General features: G+C 44.3%; 1 protein-coding gene across 2 annotated transcripts; it reads left to right on the forward strand.

Annotated features, from left to right (window-relative positions):
- The first annotated feature begins 310 nt into the window (after nucleotides 1–310).
- On the forward strand, nucleotides 311–8,438 carry LOC142786557 (uncharacterized). 2 transcript variants are annotated; one of them, XM_075884266.1, is made up of 3 exons: nucleotides 311–726; nucleotides 5,696–5,758; nucleotides 7,908–8,438. In XM_075884266.1, the coding sequence occupies exons 2-3, from the start codon at nucleotides 5,755–5,757 to the stop codon at nucleotides 8,147–8,149; spliced, it is 246 nt and encodes an 81-aa protein (XP_075740381.1). In that variant the 5' UTR covers nucleotides 311–726; nucleotides 5,696–5,754; the 3' UTR covers nucleotides 8,150–8,438. The 2 variants fall into 2 exon arrangements, with proteins under 2 accessions (XP_075740381.1, XP_075740380.1); XM_075884265.1 differs by having other exon boundaries at nucleotides 5,704–5,758.
- The last annotated feature ends 3,330 nt before the right edge of the window (nucleotides 8,439–11,768 follow it).

Consider the following 11,768-nt stretch of genomic DNA (forward strand, 5'->3'; position numbering starts at 1 on the left):
TCTTTGTAAAATTTTATTACCGAAACAGCGATACTAGCAATGCTTGAGTTGCACTTGCTGTTTTCTAAAATGTAACCTCCTCAATCTCATCACTGTGATCAGGAAACAGAGAGGAGAAGTACAGCAGTAGTACGTAGAGAAATATTCAATTTCAAGCCCTTTAGCAATATCATCTAAACAAATTGCCAGTTCACTGTTGAATTCTCGATGGAAACAAACAGCTGATCAGGGACGCAAGCTTGGCTTGGCACTGGCTTGGCCGTTCATACAGAGCCAAAAGCCACTGCCTGCAGGAAACTGGATTGCGGATCGTATTGAGACAAAATATTTTATACATTTTTGTTTTCTTTGTTTCATTTCTCTAATTGCTCTTGTGATGGCGTGGACCGCGCTTCGTGATCTCATGTACCGGCGCACTGTTTTTAAGTTTAGTATGGCGCACGATAATACATGATTGCGTGCTTTAATTTAAAAAGGTTCGCGAGTATGGCAGCAACACTGCAATGTCGGGAAGAGGATAGTAGTAGAACCAGTAGCAGCTGCATGCCCGGGTGGAGCGACTGATGCCCAGATGGAGGAATGTCAACCCGATGCCTTTTGTGTTGGCCGTTCTGGCACTTCCGCCGACTTTATAGAAAGAGACGACCCCGTCGCTTGTCCTCTTCTCTTTTCCTTCGGGCATCAGCGACAACATTGACGGACGACGTGTTCGACTTCACCGTGCACGTGAGTATAAGTTGGTTTTTCATTCGAGTGAATTCTTGTTCAGATTTGCAACTTGTCGAGTTCATCCTGATCACCTGTCACCGGCAATAAGTCACATACGTGTGATATTTAGGTGAAATAAATGATAATGCACATTTTCTGCTCCATTTGCGTGACTTAGCTACACCAGGACATGAGGTAAAGCCTTTGTCGCCTAGCCACTAGCAGGCAAGATCGATCACTTGCATCCTTCAGTTCACGAATCAACGCGCCTGCCCTAAAATTAGTAAGCTGCTCGCAAAGAAATCTTACCGAGACAATTTTGTTTTCTGTGAACAATGCACCGTAGATTTGTCTTGAATAACAAAAAAAACTTGAAAATTAAATGTCGCGACCTTTTAGAAAACGCCGTGTCTAAGAGCTAGACGCGGCATTTTGTGAAAGGCTCATTAAATTCAGTATTTTTTCGTAGTTTCTGCTTGAAATTATTATTCTCTATGAATTTCATGGCCCAATCTTTTGCTTTGGCTGAAAATCTCGGCGGCAAAAACTTTGTTCAGTGTCCCTTTAAGGGCAGGTGTAGATGCCATCATTTCGGTCGCAAATCTTTTTGCTAGTCGGTCGGCTGGTTAACAATAAGGGTACTAACTAGAGTTGCAGATTTCATCAGCAACACATCGTCATGGCTTCATCAGATGCTGCATTATATACATTCTATCCTAGTTTTTAAATAGGTGTACCGTATGGTCCACTGTTACAGGAAACAAGCGAGCTCATGGACAGTGAGCCATGTGGTGCTAACTGGCAGTGAGGCTTGTGAATGGGACGCATGCGCATAGAATCGGGGTGCGCCCAGTTTTGTCTGCAATTTCTCCGCCTGTACGCATGACAGCATCGGAAAGCGCATCCGTATTTTAGCTGCGCAATTTATCTAGCCCAGTGCCTCCTTCTTCATGGATTTCCTGCGAGCACAAAAAATGCATGATTTTAATCGTTGCTGCAGTGTTTTGCAAGTTGTCACCGTAAAGCACATCATATTTTTCGCATAATGCTCGCTGCAACTAGCAAGTTTCGATGACTCAAAATGCTGTTCAGGTCTGATGTAGCACACATTTTAAGCTCGTCCTTGTGACCATGAAATATTGGTTTATTAAATAATGGAAGGCAGAGTTGGTATCAGTTTATTTACAGTGTGAAAATGAAAAGTGCGAAGGACCGTGCCTTGCAAGTAAGCCCCGAGAGCATGAGCAGAGAAGTAGCAGATGAGGATGCTCATGCGCTGCATTTCCAAATCTCACCAGCACTAATGCTTGACGGACTGCTGGCCACGCACTAGCGTGTTCTTTCTGAAACACGACTTTGGCCCTGCAAGCAAGTTCTTGAAGGGCATAAGTAAAACGTAGAATGGGCCCCCTAAATGCACCCATCCTTGAACCATTGGGCTTATGAATTAGTGCCCTTTTCAAAATACAACTATTCTGAGCTATAAATTGTGACAGAACAGTGCACGAAGTTTAAAAATGGGAAAAAAGTCTTTAAATGTCCCCTTTATACATAGTGTTCTTGTGATGTCACTTCTGCCGTTGTCGCCCTCTCCCGCCATGCCCGGGTAACTCCCTGGGTACCTACGGCAGTTCACGTGCTGCAGTGCGGTTTGTTGGGGGCTCGTCATCTGTTGCTGTGAACGATGTGGAAGCATTGTGGTTTTTTGTTGTCTTACTTTAACGAGCTCATTGGATTAGGAAGGCCTCGCTCGTTCACTCGATACAAGACCAGATAATCAAGATGTGCGACACATACACCAGCCACGGCGTACACCGGCTGCCCGCCACAACCTATGAGGGCCTATTATCTTGCTTTGACTACAAATTGCCTGGCCCAAAAACAAGTGAAAGCTCAAAATCTCTCGAGCCGCAATTTTAAGAGTGGATGTGTGAAGCGCAGCTGCTCCCATCGAAAACTAGTCGTGCAGAGCTAGGCAAGTTTACAAGAGATATAATATTATGAATATATTGTCACGGCCTACGCCACCAAAGTAGCAATGCCCCCCCCCCCCAAGTGTTTTAAACAGTGCTGATGTTGAGCTTGAGCCTCTTTGATTGCAATTTGTGGAAATAGTCGAGGAAAATATTATACAAGGCAGATAGTGACTTTGCGTGGTGTGTGCCGCGGTAATGCCAGTCATCACTTTATTTTTCGCGTATGCTTTAACACACTTTTCACTTTGTATTTTGCTTTTGTTGTACGCTAATGTACAGTGGAGTCACTGAACATGATAGAGACCGTGTATAGAATTAATTGACTAATTAAGAAAAATCCTGACGCCCAACTTGAACCGATCGGCTATACTTCAAAGTGAACTAATATTGTTTCCCATTCTTTATAGTTTGTTTCAATGCAATTCCAAATCTCCGCGATCGCCATCACAATTTTAACCGCCTTCCTCGCCATCATGATTTTAACTGCGGACAAGTTTGTATGTACAGTATCTTGGTAAGCTATATCTGTTTGCAGGTAAATACTTGGCTACGGCACTTACCCGTAATGAAGTTGCACCTGAAGATGCAAATATTGCAAAGTTATTCAAGTAGCTTTTGTTAATCTGCACCAGCCAAATACGCTGGTACTTTTAGGAAAATCAGAATGTGCGTTCTCAATTTTAGGTTATAACTTTCAGCGAATAAACACCCTAAGCTCTGCTCCCTCTGCGTGGACTACTAAATCAACTTGCCTCACTAGCAGCTCATAATTTCTCAAACTTGCATCGTGAGGCAAAACTAAACGGGTGCAAGCACGAGGAGACAACATGGCAGTTGTAGGCGATAGATTCGGTTGGTGCCCGGGCATGTTGGTGGCGCATTTCGGAAGTGACGAAAAGGCGCTACGAGATGCACGTGCACACTTTGTATAGTTGCTGTATTGGACAGCAAACTTTTTTTCTTATCTGAGCAGTTTTACCAAAGGAAGCTTCATCATATGGCGTGATAAATGAAGCGAATCCACAGGTTGAACCACATCATAGCCTCGCTGTGCTTTTGTACTTATTTTAGCTCGCAAAATATATTTGTACATATAAGTGACAACTTGCCAGTAATAAGGCAGCACTTGTTTCTTTACCATATGATCATCTCCGGTGTGCTGCTGCCTCAATATTTCAAATTCTAAGCATTTACACCATTGTATGCTAACTTTTCCTTCAAAGTGAGACAAGCCACATGTGTATCGTAGATCAAGAAGCATGCCAGTTTTACGTACTTGCAAGGTAAACATCAGAAATGCACAGTTGATCAAAAATACTAGTTTAATGGTGCATCTACATAGCAGAGCACCTGTGGCACCTCGGGAACAAGATAATGCCACATATGTTACAAGAGATAATTAAAAAAGACAGGGGACGTTTTGTGAACAAATAGAAACAAAAATAAAATGGCACGTGGCAGCGAGCGAAGGCGGCAAGGGGGGGGGGGAGCCCGTGGGACTTCAGCGGATGAACGTAAGGTGTGTGTTTAATATGTGGAAGAAAAAAAATTCAAAATTTTGGCGACTGAAATGAGGGTGACTTAGTGAGTGCGCTCATGACGAGAGTAAACACGCTTATTATTTTTTTTCAAATCTCTTTTGAAAATCTCTTTTGAAAGCCACAAAAAATCTGTATGTGGTGCAGCCTAACAGAAGGTCCGTGAAGGCAAATTATGAATTCGTCGTTGTACAAAGGCCTTTTTTTTTTCATGCGCACCATCCCCGCCGCGGTGGTATAGTGGCTAAAGTACTCGGCTGCTGACCCGCAGGGCGCGGGTTCGAATCCCGGCTGCGGCGGCTGCATTTCCGAAGGAGGCGGGAATGTTGTAGGCCCGTGTGCTCAGATTTAGGTGCACGTTGAAGAACCCCAGGTGGTCTAAATTTCCGGAGCCCTCCACTACGGCGTCTATCATAATCATATAGTGGTTTTGGGACGTTAAACCCCACATATCAATCAATCAATCATGCGCACCATAAATAGTGCTCAAAATTTAATTGCATATGTTGTTTTCATCCTCGCTGTATTCCGTGCTGTTTATGATGTAAAAAAAAAAGTAGCACGCTGAAGTGGTGCTGCTTTTGGGCAACAGTTGAAAATGGCGGGGTGCATGAATGCGGAATACTGCCGCTTACACTCATATCACTCTTGTGGTCACCTCCCAGTGTTTGCAGCATGTGTTGTGTATACACAGCTGCATATTTCCTAGCTAGAAAAATTTGATTTTAGGTGTTTCACGCCATTTTCCATGTAACTATTCCACAATTGCACACACTGATCAGCAGGCTTTCAATTGCGCTGAAGGACACAGGTGCCATAAAATTCATAGTCGATTTCTTTCAAGAAACCGTATGTAAAGGCTGAAGCTTCATGCGTACATACACACACACATACCATATTGTTTTTGTACTTTATGAAAGCTGCGAAGGTCTCATGTGCCTCCAAGCGTAACCTGTCTTATTTATTCTCCATCACCGCAAAAGTTTTGTGAGTTTCAAATAAAAGTACTTTGCGCATGGCCACTTTTGGGTAATTGTTTTGTGTAGGTGTTATTTGAGCAGCCTACAGTGTTTACTTTATAAGCCTGTATGTATATGTTGCATTATAAGGATGCAGAATGTGTGTAGCTGTACAATATAGATGAAGTGTAAAAGTTAAGTGTGTCTATTGTAGTGTTCTTGCAACCAATCTTACCCCCGTATTCTAGAACGTCCCTCCACTCAACGCTTCACCTTCACTTGAGATGGCTGATGGGAGCGCCGTCTCTGAGCAGAGAAAATTGCTGCATGTCAGCAATAATCTGCTGTGATTCTCGAGTAGCGCAGTGTCGCTTTCAAACGAGCAGCGGCACAGTGCTCAACTCTGTCAAGTGAAGGGTGAAAGTCGAGTCGAGGAGCGTTTATGAATATGGGGGTTAGTTTTGTTGTCTTGTTAACCTGCCATTAACACTGGATTGATGCTACTTTGCTCTAGCTGTACAGTGCTCTCCAAGGCTCAAGGAGGCACCGCACGGGGAAGGCTCGGAGCAAACCATGCGTGAGTTTCCTTTCATTGTACACTATGCACGTATTAAGTGATGGACTTTAATGTATGCTATTTGTATTGTGCAAGTTTTTGGGGACATACAACTTCCAACACTTATATGTTCTGACGAAAATCACGCAAGAATGAGAGAAGCTTGTGCAAAAATTATGCAAGAGTGTAAGAAGCTTTTGCAGAAGTCTGTAAAATGAAGTTTTAAAATTTTGTGGCAATGTGTCATTGTACAGTGGTCAACAGTCTTGCTCAGCATGCTTGACTGCAGGGCTCCCGGCTGCACAGACGCATCTACGAAGTGCCTGATGCATGATGGGCGAAATGTCAGCCTGCACACTGGTGCCTCTTATCCCCGTTTGTCTGTTACATCAGTGTCTCTTGTAAAGGGGATCAACTGTGCTACCTTTTTTTTTTCGAATGTAATGAGTTCTTTTTCCAGATTATTGTTGTTTTAGGCTAGAGCCTCACATTTCTATCAAATACTGAAGATTCTATTTTTCCTTCTAGATGCTATGAAGTCACTCCTTGTGTTACAATAGAGTGAACACTGTTATGAGAAAAGCTACTTTATGGAGTTAACTCACTCCATATTGACTTAACACACCGAATTGGTGAAAACTACACTCCATTCCAGCTGCATTAGGAATAATATTCATTTGCATACTTCTGTTTCTTTTGTTTGTTTGTTGGCTGGAGGTTTGAAGTATAGGGTGGCCAGAGGGCACTGTGTAGTCTTTCTTCATCTTCCCAATTTTGTGAACATCAATTCATAGCCGTATGGGAAGCATCCAGCATGCTGAAACAGCGGTGCAAGCATGCAAGATGTTCACCATTGCATGCAGTCAGTTGCTGTGAGCAACCTACTGCATACAATTAACTGCGAGTGGGGAACTAACGCTGCACTATGTGTGCCTCCTGGAAAGCTGCAATGGTAAAGTGCCACAATCGTATAGTAACATGGATAACATCGCAATTTGTTTGTTGAATAATTTTGCAACAGAATCAATGGAGTTTTGGATAAATTTGTGTATCTGCCTGGTTCATCAAAGCTACAAAGTCAAATGCGGTATATACTCGCGTATTATGTGTACTTTTTGTGTCAATCCGGTCATGTGCGAAGCTAGTAGGAATCGCTGGCCTAAAAGCTCAACTGGAAATATATGTTGCAGGCGCTGTCACAGCTGTCTCAAAGCGGATTGTCATTTGTTTGCTAAGCCTGTTCAAATGCCCCCATTTTCTTGAAGTTCTTCCGAACAGTGCTCACAAAAACCAGTTCCCACGACAGGGTTATACCAGAGAACATAAGTACTCTCCAATAATTGTCGGGAACCCAACGTAAAGTAAGATGCCGACAAGGAAGCGCGATGCCAACACAGTGCTGTGTGTGTCGCCCTTCATGTGTGTGTGTGTCCATTCCTTGTCCCAGTCTTCTATTGCGTTGTGTTCCCTCCGATATCTAACTAACACACCCAAGCTTGTATGCTAAGTCTTATTCAACGCACTCTTCTGCTGGCTCCCATACTGAATATTGCATGTCGAAGAACTCCACGGTGATGTGCTTAGCGGTAGCACGGTTTCAGTTTTCTTCGGTAAGCTTTATAACAGCAATCTGCCTCGTATATAATTATTGTAGCCTATCACAAGGAACGGTAAAAATGCAATGGCCAGATGGCGAAACCGGAAAAAAAATGAGTGCGAAAACCTGTCTCATCTAGTTGATGTGACAGGTCCTTGCACGCGTTCAACATCTGTGCTGTGTCTCGGGAATACATTCTTGCCGTGGAAGAGGTGGGAAGATAGGAGGCAAACCTTTAGGCATTTCGGACTACACATAAACAGGTTTCGGTTTTCAAGTTCGATATTCTAGGGAAAGCATAAAAGTTCATGGAAGAAGGGACCTTGCACTCAGTCCATTTTGTGTAAGACTGCACTCGCCTGCTCGACAAGAGATGTGCCTGACCAGAGCATCATGAAGTCAAATGTGTCTGTGTGTGTGCTGGCAAGGTGGCTCGGGCTGGTTGGGGAGGGCAAAGTATGCGAGCAAAAAGTTTCCTGTAGTAAAGCAGGCTGGCTAATTATACTGGTGAGCAAATTATGTGAGGATGCTAATTGTGCGAGTAAATATGGTATGTACTCTTGTATGTTTCAGCTCTATTGCTACGGACCCTGCGGATCCAACTTGGCATCCGACAGCAACAAAGAGAGGTTCTGCAGGAGGTGCGACAGCTGAAGCACGAGTTACGGCTCTTGTCCGTGCCTCAGCACGCCCAGCCAGCACAGTGCCCCTCTGACCTTCCCCGGCTGCCTGCTGGTACAATTGGAGAAGTGGAGGCAGCAGAGGCAGCTGTGCAGAGTAAAGCTGTGGCTGCGGCTTTGGTGTATATTTCTTGATTTTTAATATGCCTATGTAACATGCAGAAATTTAGTACTGCTTTAAGATACTGTGTTTCGGGAAACAAACTAGTCAGGTTATCTCATGAGCCACTGTACTACAGTCGAATATGAATAATTCGTACTCAGAGGCCAGAAAATTTGTTCAAATTAAAAGAAGTTCAAAATAATGAAAGTTACCGTAATTACTTGAATCTAACACGCACCTTTTTTCCGGTTAAGAGAGTTCATAAATCGCATGTGCGTTAGAATCGAGTACGAAAAAAAATATGAATATGGTCATTCTATTGCCATCGCCACTTACAAATGGCCGCCCCCTACGTGCGTCGGCATGGCGCGTCGGTCATTCCTGCCTATGTGTTTCCCATGCGCGGCACTTCATACGTGTGCTGAGGAGTTCGTCATCTTGTAGTACATTAGCATTGACGGCATGGTAGGGCCGACTCCAAAAACTCGACGAGTGCACCACAATGCTGCTTCTAAAAGAAAAGTTGTCGCGTGTGCCGGAACGGACAGAAATCGGGCCGCATCGCGGTCATTCGGAGTTTCCGAAACGTGCGTGCGGGACTGGCGGAAACAAAAGCAGAATATTGTCGACAGCAAAGATTCACGCAAAGGCTTCAGTGGACCACAGCAGGGTCGGTTTTCACAAATTGAAGAGCTGCTCGGCGAGTATGTGATTAAGCAGTGAGCGGCACAGCGGCCCGTGACGACAGAACTGCTCCAAGTGTAGGCTATGCAGTTAACCTTAGAAAAAGGGCTAATGCAGAGCCATTTTAAAGCGAGCAGGTGCTGGCTAACGAACTTTATGAAGAGAAAAGGCTTTTCCCTCCGAAGGCGAACGGGCATATGCCGGAAGTTGCCGGAGGAGTACGAAGAAAAGCTTCAGAGTCTTCAGAGGTTCCTCCTAAACTTGCGGCACAACAACGGCTACCTGCTTGGGCAAATCGGGAATGCCGATCACACGCCTCTTTACTTCGACATGCCTGGCACCACAACCGTTTAGGAGAAGGGGGCGAAGCAAGTTTGTGTACTGACATCGGGCCACGGTAAAACTAGAGTGACAGCAATGCTCTGTTGCACGTCAGATAGGCATAAGCTTCCCCGTACTTCGTATTTAAACGGAAGACGCTCTCAAAAAGAGTCGTTTTCGCGAGTGGTGTGATCAAGCGGGCCAACGAGAAAAAAGGGTGCGCGTTGCAACCAATGTCTTAGTGTTTTTTTTTTTTTTGTCGTGGAAACCGGGCGCGCGTTACAATCGAGGGCGCGGTAGAATAGAGTAAATACGGTAAACGAGCGGAGCGCTCACCATGCAGTGATGCATGTGCATGGAGAAGTTTTATTCACAAATTACAGGACATCCGTCATTAATTAAAGTAGTCAATACATGTCTGTACACGTTGGCCTTGCAACGAGTCAACAAGTTTTGCGTGCAGTTTGCAAAGCATTTGTACTTCGGCTTCAGTATTCTCCTGGCAAAAGAAGTTGCACGCGGCAATGTCCAGTGCTGACACTCTTCGAAGACAACTGTGTTTCCACTGTTACCATCTGCGCTGCAGCCGGAGCGTGGCCAGCACATGATGAGAATGGAGGAGCGTCTCCACCTGGAGAAAAGCAGATCGGCATTCGAGAGAGAAACACTCCGCGGCAGCTTTTTTTTTTCTCTCTTCATGCGCGGTGTTGAAAGGAGAAGAGTCTCTACATAGCAGGAACGAAAAACAGGGAAGCGTGACACCGGCGCCTTGCAGATCGGCATGAGAGAGCCAACTCTCTGCGACAGCTTTTTTTCCCCTCTTTCTCTTCATGCGCAGTGTTAAGAGGAGAAGGGCCTCTACGTGGCAGAGACGGAAAAAGCCAAAGCGTGGCACAGGAATGTCGCAGATTGGCATTTGGCAAACATTCCACCGCAGTCTTTTCTTTCCTTTTCTTCATTTTCTTCCTCAAGCACAGCGATGAGGTGTCTGAAGTGCCACCGCAGGATTGGGCGGGGTGCTGAGAGCATTTTCGGAGCGCGGTATAGCTTTGATAGGACCACAGCGTCAGTTCGAATTAAGTGTGTTGGAATTAATGAGATTTGACTCTATTTACTATAGTCTGTGAAGTCCGAGTGAACTGTCCTAAGCTAGCAGACGATGTAGGCGGCATCGTGTGTTTGATGGGCAGTGACTAGCAATAGCCTGCTTAAAAGAGACATTCAGTAATTTTGTTCATTTATCACCCTATTTCGTGTCCGCTGCGGCTCTCTACTTTAAGCTACAGTTCACCCTGCCTTGTGTTAGCCGATTTCTTACTTTTTTAAAAATCTAACATGCACCCAATTTCGCAGTGTGAAGAAAAGTGCACCTTTGTTTATTGTGATGAGATTTCTATAGCAACATGCCTCTTTGTTGGCTATCACAGAAAAATATAAACAGCAAATGGTGCGACCATCGAGTGCGACCTTTATTTTTCTATCAGTTTCATCTATGACCAAGATTTGGTCGCTCTAAGGTTGCTTCTTAGTACGCCTTGATCATGTTCATTTATCTTGTTGTGCTCTGCTTACAATGCATTGATTAAAAACATGTCCAAGCTTCTTTTTGAATTCCACATATTTTATCGTTTTTCACCTGTAGAAGCTACTCCTGGTCAACATTCAGGCAAAGACATTGTAACCTCGAAGAAACGTGTATTGGAATTTGAGCACTGTACAAAGTAATTATACTATTTCATAGCTAGAATCAATATTTATTAAGGGTTATAACAGTGTTGTATTTGTTTTCATAACAGCGAAACTGCATTCAGAGAAGGACTCTGAAAGGTTCTCACACTGAGTGTGAGAGGGCTGATGTGGAAACCATTTTAGGTCAAGTGAGTTGAAGTTAGCATAAAAAAAGCAATGAAATGTTGTGATGCCCAAAAATTCAAGTTGTTGTTTTCAGTGTCCTCTTCTTGCAGATTTTTATCATGAAAACATTTCAATTTGCTGTTGCGTTTACCCCATCTATGCTTCTTGCATTTTTTTACAGCGCAAGCACCTCCTGCAGATTGGGGGACGTGGCCTCCGAGAAATTGGTGTGAATGCCATGAAGGCTGTATTGGCACATGACGTGCAAGTGCTGTACAGCCTTCATGGCAGAAAAGGGAAAAGGGCTTTTGTGAACCTGAGGCTCTGTAGATTAGTGACAGGTTAGACTTGTTCATTGTTTTATGTGTGTGTACCCTTGTGTATTCTCTGTACTGCAGTGCTTCATGTGTACTATGGTATTTCTGTTCTTGTATGCAGATGTCATCTGCCAAAAAGCAGGGTGCGACCAGGCGGAGGCCCTCAACTTTATTAAGAGGTTGCTGCCAGGGTCTGGTGATCGCTGTGGGGGTAGGAAGCGGCGCTTCAGAGAAGCATTTGTTGTGGAGCAGCCCGATGATCCCCACTCTCAGAGCGCAGATTATCGGCTGCTCGTGGCAGCTGGCTTCCTGCCCAGCCACAGCAGCCAGGGCCTTGACAGCACCACTGTCACTGTGCCCCCAACGCAACCTGACCTGCAGTAGAGCGGGTCTTTTTTAGTTGTGTATATATATTTTTCAATGTATACATTTTTTGTTGTACCAAATAAATAAAAAAAACAAAGAATAAATAGTC

Source organism: Rhipicephalus microplus, unplaced genomic scaffold (assembly GCF_043290135.1).
Source record: "Rhipicephalus microplus isolate Deutch F79 unplaced genomic scaffold, USDA_Rmic scaffold_25, whole genome shotgun sequence".
Classification (NCBI taxonomy): domain Eukaryota; kingdom Metazoa; phylum Arthropoda; class Arachnida; order Ixodida; family Ixodidae; genus Rhipicephalus; species Rhipicephalus microplus.